This window comes from Ailuropoda melanoleuca, chromosome 1 (assembly GCF_002007445.2).
Source record: "Ailuropoda melanoleuca isolate Jingjing chromosome 1, ASM200744v2, whole genome shotgun sequence".
NCBI lineage: Eukaryota > Metazoa > Chordata > Mammalia > Carnivora > Ursidae > Ailuropoda > Ailuropoda melanoleuca.
Genome location: NC_048218.1, coordinates 157,069,613 through 157,091,353, shown reverse-complemented (window position 1 = coordinate 157,091,353; position 21,741 = coordinate 157,069,613). Strand labels below are relative to the sequence as shown.

Below are 21,741 nucleotides of genomic sequence, written 5' to 3'. Positions count from 1 at the left end.
CCAAAAATTAGATGTAACCTTTATTTCTACAAATTTTGTTTCCCTAGGTCTCTGATTTCATCAGCTAAGCAGAACCTTCCCCAGAGATGATTGTGGCTAAAGTCTCCCAGAGGAACACAGATGCTGCAGGGGGCAGCTAACGGGGCTACCTGGAATGGGAAAGCACAACTCTGCCTCAAATGTTGCTGATATTGTGTTCAACACTTTATTTAGATCATGTAAAGCTTACAGAAAAGGTATAAGAATAAGGCAAAGAATTTCACATACCTTACATGCAGATTCACCAATTTTTATCATTGTGCCACGACATAATGCTGTTTTAAAATTGAATTTAACTTACACAGAATGTTTCCATACATGCGTCCACAGAAAAGTTGGGAGATATTACCAAGGCTCAATATCAGTGCCGGACAGAAAGGCAGAAATAGCCTTTCCCAGGCAAATATTGGGATGCCATCCCCTTCCTCAATGTCTTCTCAGAAGGCCTAAAATAGCACAGGATAAGAAGCTGAGAAGCACAAGGGCCTGAGAGTTAAGACCTAGTTATTTTATTTCTGCATTTTAAGTGATGTGTGTGAAACACCATAAATACATACAGAACCTTCTTATTTACTATACATTATTTACCACACTGCTGATAACAGCATAAGATCCCTCTTAGACTTTACCCAAGGAGGTTAAAGAGTTCAATTTTTGAAGTTTTTAAAGACCATTTAAAACGATTTAAAATAATTTCACCCACAGGTTGATCCATCAACATGAAGCTCTAAGGAAAACATTGTAACAAAGCTCTAATCAGTGAGAGTAAACCAATTATATATTACAATAGCTATGAATAATTACACATGCTGCCCAAGAACAACTCTTGCAAGAGGGAAGTCAAGGTTGCCAGAGAAAACTGGACACATCTTTTGCTGTTACATTCCCCTCAGAATTTTCCAAATCAATTCCTCCTTATAAGGTCAGAAGTCATTTTAGAGGCTCATGCTATGGCTTGACTTGTGCAACACGTTTCAGACCTGGGGCTGCTGGATACGTTATGTGCACATGAACACGTGGGCTGTGAGTGGAGAAGAACTATTGTCCTGTAGAGATATATGAGGCTGATGTGTATATAGTTCCCATCAATTGAGCAGAAAATGGAATTGGTTGGGTATTATAAAAGGATGAGGCAAAAATAAGTAGCCTGAGTTAACGTGAGAGGTATGTATGCCTTGTGCTAAGGTTCCATCATAATCCCACATGTTGCTTCCTCTCAGCCTGGTAAAATCTGCTGAGCTCTGCAAACACAGAGCTGGCAGAGATAATGAGAAAGGGTGACCCAAGAGCACAAGTATAAAAGCTGTGGCAAATCCCTAGCATCTTTCTTTGAATGGGTATTTGTTTCTGGGACCAGGGATTCAGCCAGCCCAGTGATCTTAGCACCCACAACCCAAAAGGTGCTGATTGCTTAACTTTGTTCTCCCTGGCTTTGATACACCTCAGCATCTATCCACACTACTGTGCATATGAATGGTTGTGCAGCAAAGATGGTTTGAAAACTGCAAACTGGCCTTAATTCATGCATTTGTTCAATGAGCACCCCAGGTGTGGAAGTACCCCAGACACCGCTCTAAACATCTGGCATAGACTGGAGACCAAATCCACGCTCTCGCAGAGCTTATATTCTAGTGAGGCACAGAAAACAATAAACAGGGACACAAAGAAGTGGGATTCCAGGTCGTGATCACTGCAACATTGAAACAACACGCAGGGTAATGGGACACAGAGTAACTTAGGAGGCAGGGACCATTTAGAAAGNTGAAAACAAAAAAAAAAAAAAAAAAAAAAAATGAAGAAGCAAGCCTTGTAAATATGTGGGAAAGGCACATTCTGGGCAAAGGGAACAGATCTCTGCCAGTGGAACTACAGGACAGAAAGGAGTTGCAAGAGGGAAAGAAGATGCTCTTAGAGGGAAGAGCAATCCTTGCAGAGCATCTGTCCATGCTTGCAGAGCACCACAACAGAACAGAGAGAGAGTTTAAAGGGTTGGGGATGGGGATGGCGTGGGGGATGGGGCCTTTAAGTGGGAGGAACTCCATTCCAAGAGCCCTCCAGCGGCAGGGCAGGTCCCGGACCATGCTGGGGCAGTGCCTGTCTGGATGGCAGCTAATCAGGGACAAAACTAGAGGTGAACAGATTAGAGGAAGCTGTCTGAATATTATCTGTGCCATTTCTGACCGTGGAATTTGATTTAAAAACTGCCAGTAACAATCTTTTCTTGGAAGTAGGCAGGGATAGATAACATAAATAAATATAATATAAAGGCAAAAACAGGACTGAAAATCAAATCTTCCAGCAAAAGGCAGCAAAACCAGGGCTTCAGATCAAATCTTCAGGTCTGGAGGAAGTCTGTAGCAATTACAGAACACTATCCACTGCAGAGCAGTCATATAGAGAGAAGGACTGGCATGAACCTGTGAGAGGTCTCAGCCTGGTTTGTGTTAGTAGCAGAAATTAAAACACGGGAACGGGCTTTAGAAAACCAGAATCCAAACAGTCATTTACAGGTTATTTTTAAAAGGCACCCAAATTAGCATGTCTAAACTACTTGAGTCCTCCTAGCATCTCTTTATACCACTCCCACATCCTTCTGGTAATAGCCTTTGATTTTCTTTCCATGGGATGGATACCTAACAGCACCCCTAACCCAGTGACCAAGGAATGAAACTAAACAGCAGGCACCTGACCTTAGCTGAACAAATCTCAATCTCTCTCCAGGAATTTGAACAGAACACAGCATGTGCAAAGGTCCAGAGGTGGAAAAAGGCTGGGAGCGGAGTTCTCCTTGGATGGCATTCCAGAGAGAAGGTTCAGAGAGCCCTGCTGCTGAGTTGTCACCTAACTCATTTTCCTAATAGATACTTGGTTAGTTGGCCATACTGATTTCAGAAGTTGCTGAGAGCAGAAAAATCTTTAGCTCATATCATTATCAATATTTACAAATGCCATCCTGCTTTGTAGTCAGAACAATAGACTTGAGGGCAGGATACATAACCTCCAAATTCCTTGAAAGAGATGGAACACTGGATAAAAACCAAAAGATACAGTATAAAAAGCAAGAAAGCTGTGGCTAAGACTCAATTGCCTGGATATCAAATACAGGGATGGTCGGGCCACCTGGAGATAGGGCAATATTATAAGCCAAATGTGCATTCAGTCCATCTGCAATTATTTATCAAAATACCTGCCCTATGCCAGGCATCTATGCTATTGTCAGTAACTGGAAATACAGAAGTAAACAGGGGAGAAAACGTCCTTGCTCTCTCTAAGTTTCTATTTTTAGACTTTCACTCAACAGAAATTTTGCCTACATTCTCTGTCAATTATTTGACATAGAGGTTCCACCTGATAAGCATATGATCCACAAACTTCAGAGTAGTCAAGCTAACTGGAAATCCCTCAGGGATACTGTACAGACAAATTCCTATTTCAGGTATTCTGGTAGGTAAAGGCAATGAAAGTTTTCAAACTTGAGTATAAAGAGTAAATAGTAAATCTATGGCAATCGGGTAAACATGCAGATTCCCAGGGCTTATCTCTCTAGAGTCTGATTCTAGGTGGTATGAGAACCAGGTCTTTGCACTATTAATGAATGCTGTAAATCAGGAGTTAAGCAAACTATGGCAAATGTAACCCTCTGCCTGGTTTTCCAAGTATTATTGGAATACAGACACACCCATTTCTTTACATATTGTTTATAGTTGTTTTCCTGTTAAAAAGTCAAAGAGTGACAGAGACTGTATGGACCACAGAGCCTGAAATATTACTATATGAACCTTTATAGAAAAAGTTTGTCAACCCATGCCTTGAGAGATTCTCAGGCCGGCTATTTAATGTCTCTCATGAAAGCTCCTTCTACCTCTGCATTTTAATATTTTTCAAAAAATTAATTTTAATTTAATGCTAAGGAACAGAAAATTCCATAACTGGTCAAGAACAGATACCCAGGGAAACATAAAGATTATCCTTGCAAATTACAGTAGCTTAAAATCAATGATGTTTTGTTTTTTGATTCTTCAGTCTAAAGTAATAACATATTTGTTTTAGAAACCAATAAGCATTTATAAAAGCACTGTTAATTAACGACACACAGAGATCACCTTGATTAAATTTCTGACATATTTCCACATAGTCCTCCTTGTAACTGGTTTATTAAATGCAAGAAGACACATATGTAGGTGACATGATTTTATTCTCAAAGCAGACGTTACCTATAATTCATTAGTTCTAAAATAAATAAAATAAGTAATACACCTGTAAGTACTGAGTTCTCCCCCCATTAAACTGAGATATATACACTGGAAGGGACTGTAACTCACTCATTTTAATTTTCACAGCAACGAGGATCCAGCCTAGTATTTAGTTGGGACTTGTAAAATGTTGATAGAATGAATGATAAAGCAAGCTACTAGACAGTTATGTTCTTACATAGGTCCTATTTGTGGGAACTTTGTGAATTGCCCTCATTCATGGAATACAATGTGGTACGATTAGGTTGTTACTATTGAACACCTACACACGTTCTCTTGCTCTTGTAAGCTCCTTGTTAGATGTGTCACCCTTTAAAATGCGCTTTTTTTTCCTTGTTAATGTAAGTTTTTCAAGGTCAACCCACAGTTTCCTAAAATAACACTATATCTGGTGTTTCCCAGAAATAGCATACACAAATATGACATTTAAAACTGCTCTTTGATTTATGAGATTTGTACTTGATGGTGAATAATAGTGAGAAGTTCCCAAATTTGAACATGAAAATGCAATGCTCTTCTCCAGAATGAAAGTAGCAGAGTATTATATAAGCTACCACTCTTCCTCTGTCAACATTATAATTCTGTCGATATATAGATCACATATACATAAGTAGTCTGGCAGACAAAAATCTTCTCAGCTCTTTTTCATAGGTTTTGATTTAATCACACTGGCCCATGAAGTAAAACTAGAAGTTACAAAAACCTGGTGGTCATCTATGGAAAAACTCCAAGGCCACCACAACTATGACTGGGTCTGAATCAACGGAGAATAGGTTATTATAAAGCTTGAGGGAATGGCAGGGTGACTAAGAAGCACAAATAAAAATCTGGAATAAGACAGATACCCAAGGTAACAATGATCTCATCTTTCTAAACACATATAGTCGACAATACAGAGATTTGCTTTAAATTTACTTTTGCATCATCTGCTTCCCTCCTATAGAGTAGTATGGAAACTCAAAAATAACCAAACACTTTGAAAATGAAGATAACTCAGGAATCATCAAGCGCTTAATAAGGTTAATGGTATTTTCTCATCTTTACCGATTCCTTTCATTCATCATTCATGAGTTGATTTTTGTGAGAAATAAATATTGATTTCTACCACATGCCAGGCTCTTTGCTAACCTTTTGGGATAAAGCAGACATCATACCCATCTTCATGGAGTTTATAATCTAACCAGGAAAAGAGAGATTTAAAAATTTACTCCTCCTAATGGCTAAAACTAAAACAACTTGAACAACGAAGTAAGTAAAACAGTATCGGATTGTAACACGGAGAATGAAATAGGAATATAAAAGAAGACATAGCTAAACACTTCAAACATATTAGAAAAGGGTTTTGTTAAGAAAAGAAAAAGATTGTTGGAAAATTTTTAAAAATAAAAATAAAAGAAAAAGCAAAAATTTAAATAAAATGGACAAATTCCTAGAAAGGCAAAGGATATGAAACTGATAGATGAATAAGAAAATCTGAATAGTTATGAAGCCATTAAAAAATTGAGCTCATAATTAAAATTTTTTCCACAAATAAAAGTCCAGGCTTCAACAGTAAACTACCAAAAAATTAAAGAAGAAATAACACTAAATTCTTTCAGAAATAGAAAATTCAGAGAAAACTGACCAACTCATTATGGTGATATATCTCTTATACCAAATCTAACTAGAGGATTCCAAGACAGGAAAACTATTACCTTCATTCATGAACATGGAAACAAAAACCTTAGAAAATAGAAGAACTGAAATGTAGACATAAATAAAAAAAGATAGCTTCGATTTCTTCTTTCTTTAATAGTTATAGGAATCTTCAGGGAAATTCTAATTAAAACCCGAACCATATACCCACTGGCATCGTTAAAAGCAGAGCCTGATGACACCAAGTACTGACAAGGAAGTAGAAACACCGGTCCTCTCATGCAACGCCAGCAAGACTGTAAAGTGATACAACCACTCTGGAAAACTGTCTGAAATTGAGCATTAAGTTTCAATGGACTCATATGTTATGCCATGACAATTCATAGGAAGGTCTTCCTCAAGGTACATGAAAACATTCTATATTAGAGTTATTCACAATTGCTCAGAACTGGACACAACCAAAATACCTATTAACAGTAGACTGGGTAAATTAATTCTGATACAGTGATGGAGTGGATACTATAGAACAATGAAAATGAGCAAACTAAAGTTAAAAACAGCACTGTGGATGAATCTCGCAAACTTGGAGTGAAAAGTCTGGTCACAAAACAATGTATACCATATAATTACATGTATGTGTCACATAAAAAAACAAGTGAAATGAAATGACACGGATGGAAATCAAAGCAGAGTTACTTATAGGAAGGAGGGTGGAACAGTGACTGGGAGGGCACTTGATTGCTACATTACAAAGGGCTTCATCTGTGGGGTTATAACTAGAATATGTTCACTGAGCACTTTTCTGCATGTGGGTTTTACTGCATTAAAAAAAAGTGAAAAACAAGCAAAAAAAGGGTCCTGACTTTTACCAGCACTTTTTAATAGCAATAATAAGGTGAACCTGGTATCAGAATAATTTTATTATGTGGGTATATATAAAGAATAGATGAGAACAAGAAGCCTAGATATGAGAAAAAGGATAAGAGGCTACAACAAATAATCAGGGACAGAATAAATGCTGGGGGGTGACTGTGGATATGGAATTGCTAGAACATGATTCTATTTGAAAGGCTAAGATACATCTTTTTATGACAAATTTATAATTTCCAGCCTGTTCTTTTTTAAATGCTAAGATTAGGTGCTTTAAACTCTGAGGTTTCAGATAGATAGACAGATAGACAGATATATAAATGGCATTAAATGATACATAGGTAGATAGTATTAAATGATAATGCTAAGTACTTAGTCAAAAAAACCACCTCCTAATATGGTGACCATGAGCACATTACTCCACTTCTCCAGGCCTCGGTTTTTTTCATCCTAATATAACACTTGGGAGGAATAAACAAGATAATCAATGTAAAATGTTTAGTGTAACATCCCTTATTGTGAGCTACCATCATCATCATCTAAAACTGACTAAAGTCTTATTAGTTTAAACATAGTCTTAGTATTATAAATAATCTTTTAATCAAATAATTCAATTTATTCAAAGCGTATTATTTTTTCTTAAACAAAACAAAAAAAGTCACAAGCATTCGAACACAGTCGTATCAGCCCCTCACCTGGCCTTCATCAGTACTTCGTAAGCAATAAATGAGCAAGGAGAGCGATTTTTTTCCCCCTAAAAGACTGCTCTTGCTCAAATTGCTTCAATTCCACTTACTTCTATGGTTAGACAATATTGATAAGCTCCCCAAATAAAACAAATCACAGATAATTTGGTTTTGGTTGGTTGGGGAACAAAAATTAAACATGGAAATACATTTTTTTTCTAAAGGATTATGAAAAACATTCTGTCAGTAATGCATTGAAACTGATATTAAAATAACCGGGGCAATGTCTCTTTAGAAGCTATCGTAGAGATATAAGTAGGCAATGTCACTCCTAAAAAGTGACAGTTCCAGCTCAAATTTGCCAGTAAAAAAATGAGATGAGAGAAAAAGCAGTTGCTTTGTCTAGTACCAATTGAGGTGTTATTTTTATATAATAAAAAATAGGAATCCTATACTCCAATAGTAGAGAGCTTGATATTGCTGCTAACAAGATCATGTGCAAATGTCCTATTACTAGGTTACAATTTTGTAAATCTTTTAGGAAATACTGGATTTAACTAAAACTTTTGAGCTTTTTTGGTCTTTTGTGTTAATTGTAAACAAAATAGTTAAAAATCCTTCAATTACAGAAGAATCACTTTCTAAAAGTCCTCTTTGTTATCACTTTAATTTATACTTTACTAAAATTACCAATGTCTACTTCAGCACTGCATAACACATTTTTATTTTTAAATTTCATGAATTTTATAATTTTATAGGATCAATCTGTGTCAAGAAAAGATAATTTGCATTTTAGAAATCAATTTGGTTTTAGTTTCCAGCATTTAACCAAGTACTCAGGACTCGATATTTTTTCTGACCACAAAGTCCTTTTGTGTCTGAGAGAAGCGTATGTGTATATGTATGTACACACACACACGCACACACACAAACTTTTTGTTAGACTCTGTCTTGACTTTGTTATTCTTTTCCACAGCTAATAGAGTTCCCCACAGAAAGAGTGCCACTAATTTAATTTTCTCTTTTGGCTTTTTCACTCGTTTCTAGAAACCGTTGTTTATTTTCCAGAGTCCATTAAACAGGTTGAGTTGAAATGTTAGTCACAGTAGAGCACTCGGGTTTTTTTTTTTTTTTTTTTAACAATTTTTCTGCACAATCTACTTTACAAGAAAACATTCTTTCTCTCTTTTTCTATTAGTTCAGGAAAATCCACTCTTGACACCATAGAATGAAATTGAAAACCATAAAATATAGAAATCTAGGAACTTTGCCCCCCAAGTGCAACTGTCATATACCATCATTCCACACAATTCCATATAATTGAACAAGTAATTGTTTATTCTGCCCTGCAACCAAGCCAACTGTCAAAAGCTTTGCTCCCTTTATAATCCCACTACAAGCACAAGAGCTAGTGGTATTATGAAACATATGTGGAGATGGGCTTGAATTCTACCTTGTGCTCACGGATTATTCCAATTATCAGAAGCAAACATACAGTTGACTTAATCATTTCACATTAACTTCATCATAAGCAGTGTGCAAACTTAAAGATCTAAAATGTTTTGATACAGTAAAATCTATGAGGTTTGAAGATTTCGTAGATTCGATGAATGCCTTTCTCAAGTATAAGGACTGGAAGATAGGCTGTAAGATAACTAGCAGGCAAATTCCTTTCATTTTAATAAGGAAGTTATACAACGTAGCCCAAGGGGGCATGCCATCTTCAGAGAACTCTATTAGGCTTCAGCACAATCCCCCAAATCTACACTTGCAAATGTTAATTTGTAATTTGAACACCGTGAAAATTAAATCATCACCCTAGGCAGGCTGATTCACTGGCAGGGGAGCAAAAATTGGACGCCAAGGGCCATTTTCTATGGTTACCATTAGTCAATTATAGTCAGTAAAATGAAGCTTATCTTCACTGTTAAAAAAAAAAATCTGCCTCTTCAAAAAATAACCCCCACAAAAAAACTTGAAAAATAAACCATCTGAGCATGTATACTACACCAAAAGGCAATATTATTTATTTGTTCAGCATTTTCTTAGAAAATTTCTTTTATTCTTACTATTTTAATATAATTGTATGCTTTCCTCCCCAATATCTATCCCACTAGAGTATCTTTTTAAAATCATCTGAGAACAAAAGAGTTAATTCTTAACACTTTTAACCTCTAACTGATCTGTTAAAACTTAGTAGGAAGTAACAGACATCAGGCACTTGTAAGCTAAGGAGAAAAAGGAAACCAGGAGCCTGCTGAAAGAGGTAAAATAAATAGACAAATAGAGTAAGGAGAGGTGCAAAGGCCCAAAGACACACCTAACCAACCTGAGAGTCTTGCTCAGCTGGTAACCCTACTTCTCAGACTCGTGCTAGCTCCTAACAGCAACCCCTTGCAGTAGCCGCGGCAAAATTGGGTCAGGCGTGTCTTGGCCAAAGCTGGTGCGGACCACAGCTTTGACTAAGAGCCTGGGAAAGAAAGCTACCCCCTCATGCTCAGTTCAACTCCAAAGAAACCAAAGAAACAGGATGAGGTCTGGCTCTTCTGAGGAAGAAATACAGCAGCCAGAGAAGAGCACCTATAGTAGGAGTTCTAAAAATGTAAGTTTACATGGAACTTCATTTTTTTTAATTGATCAAAAGTACTGCTAAACTGCCTTTACTGTGTTGGAACTCAAAAGCTCTTATTCTGCCAGGTAGAAGCTGGATCTCTATTTCCTAGAATAATTTAATATTATTTCTTCCTTAAATTTTTATTACAGATTACTGGTGAAGCCTGGAATTTTCTTTGTGGAAAGATTTTTAATGATGGGTTCAATTTTTTAAATGAGTAAGGTCTGCTGGGTAGGAGAGTCGGGTTTAGTAAGGAAAGATCCTTCACGGTAGTGGCAAAGAAGAGCCAACATCCTTGGTCCTCTCTGTTACTGCTTTGGGTAGAGGTCAAGGGTTTAATAGATATTAATTCAAAGTGTTACAAATATCTTTTTATTTCAAGATATTCTTCTGCTACTCTCAGCCATGATGTAGAAGACTGCAGTAATAAACCAAAGTCCAGTCAACAGGATTGGCTATGGGCTTATAATAAGTAAATCCAGTCTTTGCAAATTTGTATCCAATCCTTAAAAAGACAGTAAATCTTACTTGCTCTGGAAACGAACCAAAAGGATATTAAAAATATTAGCAGGTTAGTTAGTACTAGTTTTGTCACAAAGTGATCTGAATTCTATATTTATTGGTATAGCTTGGAGGTCACAAAATTAGGGGGCTTTTCACAGTTTCTTAGTAACCATTTTCTTTCAGAAACATTAGCCACATTTCACATATGCTCCTCTAAGTTATTGAGCCTAAAAGAGCTCTCATCTCGCTCATTAGACATGACTCCGCCTCATTATGTTTTTCATTTCAATATATTCTTTTGATCATTTTCTCCAGAGAATCATGGTCAAACGTCCACATTTTAATTACCGGCCCTCTGACACTGACAGGGTGGCTGCCCCTTTTGATAATGTAACACGTCCCTCGGGCAGAATGCCAAGGAGTTGTCAGCACAACTGCACCTGCTATTTGATGGCGAAGCAGCAAATGTCACAACAAAACAAATGTGATTCAGCCCTAACATTTTTATAAAACCCAACCCCATTCGAGCCATGTCTGCCCATACTCAACGTCCAAGTAAGAGAAAAAGCACCATACTCTTCATGTCAGTGTGTGCATCTACGTATACACATATGTCCTGTTAAGCTACACGGGCTGGTCTCTTCTAATGGCAGAGGTCTAGCCCCCACCTGACAGAATAGGGCCTATCCAGTGGCGAAGAAGAACCAATTTAAAAATTCTTATCCTCTGCGGATCTGTGAGTTCAAACACACGGAAGCCCGTTTAACAATACTTTTTGATCTATCAATAAAATGGAGCTCTTTGTAAACTTAGTATTTTTTTTAAAAAACTTACCAATGCCTTAATGAGGATGTCAAACTCAGTTGGTAAGAAAGAAAATTAATTAGAGCAGATTTTTATAACATATAGTTATGAGACCAGTCAGGCGCAGATACAAAAATCAACCAATCTGTAAATATGATGGGTCACTTGCACATAGGCAAGCAGTAACTAATCAGAAAGAAACAATTAAAAGCCTAAGAATAATGAGAATATTCTTTTTAAAACCATTATCTGGCAATTAATTTAAAAAGTTAAATTGAAATTTCAAAAGAAAATACCTTCATGATGTCCTACAAATTTTTCTCCTTAACTCATTCCTTGAAAAGCCTTTTCCCTTTCTCTTAATGGCAGTTATTTCCATTTTATACTAAATTAAAAGGTGAGGCAGTAAAAATTGATGGGGCGAATGAACATTAAGCAGTTCACTCAAAATACTGTAGGAAATGTGGTAGCAGAATGCATACATATCTTCTGGGATCTGAAATAAACAAAACAGAACAAAACAAAGACAAACACATGTATTCTCTCCTTGCTCATTAGGGAAGGGTTAAGATGAGGCATGGATATCCAAACTAATCAGAACCTCTGAGACTCAATGATCATCCGTGAGGACTCCTGGGAAAGGAAGTCTCATTTTTCCTACTAGTTTAAGACCTCAAAAACTGTGGGCACTTGAGCTGTCCTGCTGCCTTGCTGTAACATAAAACTTGAGGAGGAAGCCAAAACCGTAGGTAGCAAAACTGAGGATGAAGAACATCATTTTGTGACTTTGGAATACAGCTCTATCTGAAGCCGGTTCTACTAGCTCCAGGGTTTTCAGTTCTGTGAGTCAATATTCTTTTAACTTTAGTCAGTGCGAGTGGGACATTTTAAAATTTGCAATCGAAGAGATCTTAAATGGCACTTTGCTCCACATTCCATTTAAAATCTGAAAAACAATTTTGACTGATTTAGGTGAGGCAGTTTAACAATACTTTGGAACAATCAACAAAATGCAGCTCTTTGTTGACTTAATATTTTTTTAAAACTCACTGATGCCTTAACAAGGAGAAAGGGGTTGTTATTCCCATTTCATAAACACAGAATGAGAGAAAGCATAGAGAAGAGCTAAGCAGAGAGACCAAATCGTCTTAAACTCAGTACAGTGTCATTCACAACCTTAGTTTCTAATATCTGTCACCAACTCCTTTTCAGGTTTTTGAATCTTATGAATGAAAGTGGTGAATACATATGAGCTCAAGAGCTAAATATGAACTTAATGACAATAATGCAAGTGGGTTAATTACGTTATAGGATGAAATTATCTCCACAAAACTTATCCTAGTTCGCCTATGCTTATTTCACAACAGATATCAATGTAGAAATGAAAGGTGGGAGTTATATTTATGTAACACGCTATTACATTTTTATCCCAAGGAAGTTCGGGATATAGAAACCCACAAATATTCATTAATAAGTTACATCTTCCTAACAGGTAAAAAACCTGCTTCTGCTTCTTTTAAGAATAGTTTCCTTACTTCTTTATTTTATCCTTTGGTTTCATGTTTTCTGGTTATGGCTGATGTTTTCAAAGTTGACACTAATTGATGATAAAGGAAAATTTTAAAACAGCCAGGAAAACACTTTCTAAAGATGCTTTATGGCTCTCGGTAATCTAATTTGTGGGAAATGCAGAATGGAGCACCACAGAGTGCTTTTCAATAATTTATGGTAGAGATTCATCTCCTAAGTTTAGAAACATGATTTGTGACCCAACTGTGCTGTGAACCTATTTGTGCAATTAGACGGCTGGCTACAATCCCCAACCTGGCCCCTTCTTCCTGCACGCTCTTCTAGGTTTGCAATAGATTCTTGGATCCATCCTTTAGAAAATGAATAAATGAAAACACTTATTTATAATGCATTTTTTAAAATTCTACTTATTACTAAAGCACGGAACTGGCTGGTAGATTCTTGTCAGATTTTTTCCTTCTGAGTTTAGAGGAGAAGAGATAAACACCAATACAAAATGATTTTGTTTTCATTTACATGCTTAAATACTGCAGGATTTTTTGATCGTGTAATGAAATCAGTGTCCTGACTAAAAATGCACATTAAATGGGAAAAGGGACCAAGAATATCACAGCTATAAGTATTTCTAGTTCAAGTTTTGCAGGATTCACTGAGACTTAGCATTGAGAAAACTATTTTAAAAATCATCTTGAATTTAAAGCGCAAAAAGCCAGTTATTTTACCTTCTTTATTTACATAACTATTCTTAAGTTGTAGAATATTAGGTTTCTTATAACAAACAGAAGAGAGTTGGTCTTTTTCCTACATTCACTTCCACATCTCTGACAGTGTATTATTATCCAAATTTTCATCTTTAAATGAAGCAAATAGGCACTCAGCTTTAAAAGAAGGAAAAGAAAAGGAAAAATCCAGACAACAGACAGCTATGAATTATGTATGACCTGTGTGCTCAGGGACAACTAATTAGAAATCAGTTAAGAAGAAAGTAAATTCTGATGCCATCCCTCTCCATTTTTAGGTAAAAGAAAACTTTTAGTTTGAGTATTTGTTGTCAACAAGAACTAACATCCACAATGAAAATTTATTTGTAATATTCTATTTTATACAGTTACAGAAAAAAGTGATTATATTTAACCCAGTAATGAGATCAATGGAATTGTTAAATAAAACTTGTATAATTAATTATCAAATGCCACTTTTTTAAGGATAAATGCTGAAAACAACAACTACATAAAAGGTAGAAGACCATTTTATTTAATTAGGAAAGTAATAAAGCGGTTCCCTGCTATTCACAAGTTGTCAACTGAGTAATAAGTAAAGTAAAAGAACAAAATTTTATTTTGCCTTATAGTGATTTATATTTTTTAACTGTTTTAGTGAATATATTATGTTGGACTTAATGTAACATAAAAAAAGGATTTGGCTAACATAATATAATAAAAAAAAAAATTTTTAAAAAGGCTTTGGGAGTAAAAGCCCAAATACTTGGTTTTGACTTCCAACTTCACTGGCTTTGTGAACTTGAGTAACTATTTTAAACCTTCTGAGCCACAGATGCCTAAAATGGAAAGTGGAGGGAATACTTGACCTATTTATATTACCAAGTTAAGTATCTGAAAACATAACACTTTGCAAATTGTAAAGCATTATTTAAATATAAAATACTGCTATTATAAAATTTTCTAAAGCTTTAATCTCAAAATTGTAGTGACCCACCTAAAATGAGAAGGTTAATTACACTGCCCAAGAAGAGCTGCAATTCATCACCTTATGAATGCAAAGGTGTTTTCTGAGCTCAAAAAATTTTTAAAAATCTCTAATTTTGTAAATCTTCAGCATTTTCATAAGATTAATAGACAAGTCCTAGGGTTTTTTTTGCTATATCTAAACTGGTTTTAAATATTCTATAATTGATACTTCAGAAAATTTTAGTAATTCTATAATTATGAATTTAGGCAATTATGGTTTCTGAAAAATATGTCTGTTTTCATATTAGATTATAAGGTTCTTGGTGCATAATCTAATTCTGAGAATATCTCTGTACTTGCTAAATATTTCTGCAATTGAATTGACAAGAAGCAATGTCTCCATGTGTTCAAGCTTAGGAATCCCTTCCCTTTCATTTGTAGGCAATCTAAATGGAACTCTGGTTTTCATCTATGGGTTGCTTGGGCAAGTATATCATTTTAACTAGATCTTATTCACACATGTTCATAATTTAGTCTCTGATTGCTGCATACATTAACTGACATTTACTTAAACCTCTGTAGAAAAACTTTGGAAAATACAACAAAAAATAAGTTATTCTATACTGTGACAGCGAACCAGTTAAACTAATTAGTTAAGGAAAGTTTTTTACCAGAACTGACAAATATGTAGCCAAATAGGTGAGAGGCTACAACCACCCAGTCACTAGGTTACCACTCCCAGATAAGCATTACCGATTCCTTGCCACCAAGCCTCAGCCTCTTTCTTAACACGGTACTCTAGGAAGCTGCTACCAGTTCTGTAGATTTGACATTCCAGGAGAAAAACATTTACTTATTTATATGTATTAACCATTACATGCCTGCAGGGGGCTATCAGGTACACTTTTGATCTGTTTAACCAAATGATTTTTATCTCCAGAATTAACACACATTCCCCTTCGTGTCAATGCTGATGCTGGACTTTAGCGCTTTTATCATTATTATACCTAGAAATAGGTTAACATCATCAGAAATAACCCAGTGTGAGAAATGCGTAAGAAATAAGAAGCAGACGACTATCTTCAATAAATAAAAAGATAAACTTCAAATTCCAGTCTTTTGACACAGCAGACATATGAAAAGCAATTTTTCACTCAGAAGCCATGAATAGAGACATGCCTAAGGAAAATTCTGATAAGAAGATATAAATTTATTCAATGAGTACCTTATAATTTATGTTGTAAAAAGTCTCACAGTAATGAGAAAAAAGTGAAAGCATGTTTAACTTACATTGGGAAACAGGCATCACTCTTTATTGGCTTTTCCTGATGGAGTGTTACAATATGCATGTCCAAATTCATATTATATATTGCTGCTGCTTATAAGCTGCTACTCACACGCTTTCCCTTTATGTGTAAATGGCAGGCCTACCCACCTGTGGCGTCACACAAAGTTCCCTTGACAAATCAGGCCCAAACTCTAGCTTGTTAGCCCCCACTGTATCAGCTTTAGCTTCTGAGATTCACTTTTGATATTTCTGGATGTTTTCTGAGAGTATCATTTTCATACATTTATCTTGGCCAAAGTTCCTATTGCCACTTTTACTTTATACTCTGGCCTTAGTCTTCTTGCTCATTTGGGCCAATTCCTGCTCTTGAAAGATTGTTACACGAAGCTCAGTTTGCTACCATGGCTTAGTTCAGGACTCAGGTCACTGCCTTGATGCTCTGGTCCCACCACTCCTCACACTCTGCTGCTGGGCTCTGTCTTGTAACATGATGACCTGCTCCACAACCCTCACGCCACCCTCACTAACATCTCAAGGCTACTGATTAATAAAGCAGATGCTGACTTCAGATGGCTCCCACAGCAAAATTACTTTAGACATAATACTTTTGTACCACATCTCTTTTAGGTTGCACACAAACCTTAACACCCTGGGATATGCATCTACCAAAAACATCGCCAGATTGGGGCAGATTCAGTGAAACCACCATGCTATTCTCAAACTCACAGTTCCCCCCAGTGCCCCACTTCCCCCTGAGCCCATGTCAATGACGCAGACTTCTTCCTTAGGATGAATTCTTTCCTAGAGGTTGCAAAGCTCCTCCTAAAATTTGCCTTCTGTTCTCTAAGCCAACCCATATCACACAGTTTACTAAATATGCCAATAGGGCTGACAGGCCAGCCCTTCTTTTTTTCAGGAAGTACCTCCAATTCCAGATAAATCAGTGGCTACAAATAATGTGGAAACTGGGGATGTGTTATGTCTGGGAACTCCACATGTGAGATTTGTACAATCTGTAGTTCTGGTCAGTTGGTCTTCCCTATTATTTATGCGTATCTATCTATGTACACACACAAACACACACACAGATACATGTATATATAATCCATATATTAGTATATAGCCACATGGAAACACAAATTACATGTAACCTCTACTGCCTTCTTTCCCCTTCTTGATACTTTCCCTTCATTTTGTATGTCTTACTGCATTGCACTCAAAGGGGAAATGTAAGAGATACATGATCAAAACTCTCCTTTCCTTCTGATTAAGAAACTGACCAATCATGGGGTGGGTCAGTTGGTTGAGCCTCTGACTCTTGGTTTCGGCTCAGGTCATAATTCATGAGTCATGGGTTTGAGCCCCAAGTCAGGCACCACACTCAGCGGCGGGTCTGCTTGAAGATTCTCTTCCTCTACATCCCCCCACCTTGTGCACGTACGTGTGTGCACATGCACTCTCTAAAATAAATAAATCTTAAAAAAAAAAAAAACCTGACCAATCATAATATAATCTCTGGAGCTCTGCCTCTTCTCAAAAATGTAAAGAAAAGAAGCATAGGATAAAAATTTTGTACTAAATAATAATATTAGTTACGGTATAAATATGAAGAAACAATGGAAGTACAATTTAATTTTAGACCTCTGTGTTCAATAAGAAAAAAGAACTTTTGAAATAATAAAGCACTTCTTGAAATCTTAAATTTATTTACACATGGTTAAGTGAAGATGATGGAATCATAGGTTAGTCCTACAAAATACTTGGATCATTCAAGGAAGGTTACTACAAGTGTGTACCCTATAACTAGCACTGGGCGAGAGTAATGAGGAATAAAAATAAAGTGTACATGCTCTGTTAAACATTCTTCCATCACTGAAATAAAGCCACTTTTGGAGACATCTTATCTACCATTTGCCAAAAGTAAAGGCTCCCAGCAATATAAATGGTGCTGATCTTCTATTTTTAAAACAATGGCAAAGTTGATGAATAAATATTAAATTCCGGGAGCTGGACCAGGAATCATATATGTGGATGTAATAATTAGAATCAGACACCATAATACACCAATCGCCTCAGTTAGTGAACATTTCACAATATTCTTGTTGACTTTGTTTGCTCACATATCCTAGGCGATCAGAATGGGAAAGACTTCCAAACACAGTCATTCATTCCACAGGCACCTTTGAAAAGCCTAATATTTGTCAGGCACCAGAGTGGCAGTCTGATTCCCTTACTTCTCCACTAGCCTCAGCTTCAATGTTTCCAATAAGGGAGCATACTCTTGAGATACTTGTTTCATATGTTAACATCTTTGTTAGAAAAGTATTTCCTCCATTAGAAACAACTTAAATTCCCCCAATTAAGGAAATGGTAAATACATTTTAGTACTTCCAGTCAATGAAGTATTTCCAATTGAAAATACTGAATGTCATGGAAAATGGCTACATATATAAACGTATATAAAATGTATATAAGAAGGTGAAACGTATATAAAAAAATATGATACTGGATATATTGGAGGTATAAATTGGAACATATATAGAAAGTATGATACGTATATAAAAAGTATGATATTGGATATATTGTTGGTATAAATAGGAGGCTTTCATTATCTGAGATACCAGAGGTATTGGTAAACTTAAATTTCACAATAAACTGGAGAGAGGGGAGTGAAGAGGGGAGGATCTTCTCTCAAATTCTCAAAATTAAAATATAAAAATAAGTTGATTTTAACATATGTTTAATAAAATTTAGTTATACTTACAACTCTGTGCTCCTTCTTACAACGGACAGAGAGTGAATTAACTGCTGTGTTGGGAGGGTGAGAAGGAGCAGTGAAGCTTTTTTAAATGTAAACTCTTTTACTCTAATGCTACATATATACAGAAAAGTGAGAAAACCATAGGTGGAGATCTTGGTGAATTAACACAAAGTAAACACACCCAAGAAACCAACCACAAAAAGAAATAAAACATTTTGAAAAACCACAGCACCTTTCTTGATGCTTCTCTCTGTTGCTAACCTCCTCTAAATAACTACTTTCTGGACTTCCAACATCATAAACGGGGTTTGCCTATTTCTAACTCCATAAAAATTGAATTATGTACTAGGCACTTTTGTGTCTCACTTCTTTCTTTCAATATATTTGTGAGGTTCACTGGTATAATTGTATGTAATAATAGTGTGTTCACTTTCATTGCCATATGATGTTCCATTATATGCATATATCACAATTTACCCATTCTAATTTTGAAGAACATTGTTTTGTTTCCACTTCTGGGTGATTATTAATAGAACTGTTATAAACATTCTGTACATGTATTTTTGGTAAACACATCTTGGTGCACACATTTCTATTGGGTATGTATCTAAAGGCCTAATGCTGGGTTGTAGGGTATGAACACATTCAGATTAAACTGTTTGAGCTTAACTGTATCAGCAAAAAAGGTGAGTTCCATAACACAGTCTTCAGCTTTGCCAAAATGTTCTAGGACTTTTTAAATTTTACCAAGTGTTTTCTTACTCCTCTGACATATAAATTATTCTTCCTGCCCCTCAAATTTATTTTTATGCATCAACCACACCGTAAATCTTGTTGGTTCCCTCTTACTGCACTATCAGCAGGTCAAATTCTACTAAAATTGCAGGAGCTTTTTTGTTCAAACTTTTTTCCAACATCATCTCTGCAAGTTAATAAAATCCTGCATCTTTTCCAAATTTTGCACCATAATTACATTATATTTTTTTATATTTTATATTTTTGGAAAGAGTCCTTTCCAAATTGTATCCAAAAATTAAGAGGACACTGACCAAGAAGGAAAATGACCAAAAGGAAGAATTTATAAAAAAGGAAATGTTGAGTAAAAATATTTGAGTGGAAGTGAGTTGTATAAATACTCAATTTGCCGTGAAATAATATCTTCCTTTTTTTTTTCAGCCTAATAGCTGGTGGAAATCTAATAATGAACACTCAAATAACTTGAATACAATGGCACGTATAAAAAATCTTGTAAGAAAATACACTAAACTATTTATTGATGGTAGAATCAAAAGTGACACTTTTAATTTAGTACTTTCATTTGTACAATAAATATTCATTATTTGTATAAGCAGAAAATATCCATAAGGATTAGACTACAAGTGAAATTTGTTTCCTTTTTAACATCCACTCAACAGTCTAAGTTTTGTTTTATGTAACTATACAGAAAAAATTTAGCTTATTTTCCATATGAACGCTCTTGAAATAGTTTGTAACTATTATGATTGTTTCTTTTTCATGAGACAAATACCTCCAGATCCTCCTGCAGTTTTTTCTATGACATGATTTCAAGACCCTGTGCAATTTCATTACTCTCCTTTGGACATGCTCTACTTGGGTTCTTCCAGATTATATTGTACTAGAAATATGTACACAATAGGAGCCAAAAGAGACTTTTAAGAAATCAAACTTGTGAATTGTGTAAAATTTATGGTAGTCTTCCTAATGCACATGCTGATTAATAATAAAGTTCTTACTACAATATTTAGTCTGGATAGTAAATTACAGGTTGTAAGCTCTACAAATAAAAACATTTCTCCTATTCATGAAAGCAACACTAACTTTGTATTTTAAATTTTCATGGCTAAGATCATTACTCTGATGTAATTGAAATTCTAGGCTACAAATGAGTAAAAGAAGTGGTGGACATAACTCTATTTCTGTTTTTCCCCTAAAAGGACTAGTAACACAAATGGTTCTACAATGGTTATGTTCAACACATTTTTTTAAAGACTTATTTATTTGAGAGAGAGAGAGAGAGAATGAGCAGGGGGAGGGGAAGAGAGAAAGAAATTAAGCAAACTCTGCACTGAGTGTAGAGCCCAACACAGGGCTCGATCCCCTGACCCTGAGATCATAACCTGAGCCAAAATCAAGAGTCAGATGCATAACCAACTGAGCCACCCAGGCACCTCAAGTTCAACATCTTAGTCTCTTCTGTTTTATAAATAGCATAACATTATTAGTATTTATTTTTACTTCTAAAAACAAGAATCCATTAAAAAAAAAAAACACAACAAAATTATATTAGAGACCACAATTTTGACAAGGGGTATATAAATGTTTCTGTGAAATATAAGAATATTAAAATAAATAGCATGAAGCAAATCTTCACATAAAGGATATTTTAGGTGTCAATATATTTCATCGTTAATCATTATAAACTCTCTCCTATTTTTATTTTCATACCACTGACTCATATCTACATTGGGATTTTTTGAAAGGTCAATGATGCCATAGATATACGAGGGTCAATAAACATTGTTATTATTTTAAATACACCAATAATCCTATATTATTTTTAGGGTTGTAAGAAAGAATCTATCAACATGGAAATTCAACATTTATTTAATTATTTTGAGACAAATGGAACTTTTGAGAGAACTTTTGAGAGAAATGTAAAACTCACATGGTCACAGACATCCACCAGTTAATATGTACACAAATATTTATCAAGGCAATTTTTTTGAAATAGAGAATAACTGAAGACAGACTTAATACTCAGTATTAGGAGAAAGGTTAATCGCATGGATAAGATGCAACTATTAAATTGAGAACATTACAGTTTTCTACATATGAGGCTGCCTTTAATATTTCATAGAATTTTTAAAAAGCATCTTGCAGAAAGCTATGCATATCACACACACACGCACACACAGAGGCACATTTGTAAATGCAGAGCAAAAAGTTCGATAGAACCGTATTATTAAGTGCCTTCTAGAAGAAGTGGAAGTAGAGGCAAAGAGGGAGTTTTAGTTGTTTTTTTTAAATTTACTCAAAATATATTAAAAT

The 21,741-nt window shown here is 35.4% G+C and overlaps 1 protein-coding gene across 28 annotated transcripts in view; it reads right to left on the bottom strand.

The window, feature by feature from the left end:
- Positions 1 to 21,741, bottom strand: part of HDAC9 (histone deacetylase 9) — a 974,909-nt gene that overhangs the window by 616,839 nt on the left and 336,329 nt on the right. The window contains exon 1 of one of the 28 annotated variants that reach the window (XM_034668872.1): positions 341 to 485. The exons of the other annotated variants lie outside the window; for them this stretch is intronic. Coding sequence (XP_034524763.1) covers positions 341 to 359 — 19 coding nt within the window. The 5' untranslated portion in view covers positions 360 to 485. Of the gene's footprint in view, positions 1 to 340; positions 486 to 21,741 lie in introns of those variants that run through there. 28 annotated transcript variants of the gene reach the window in all.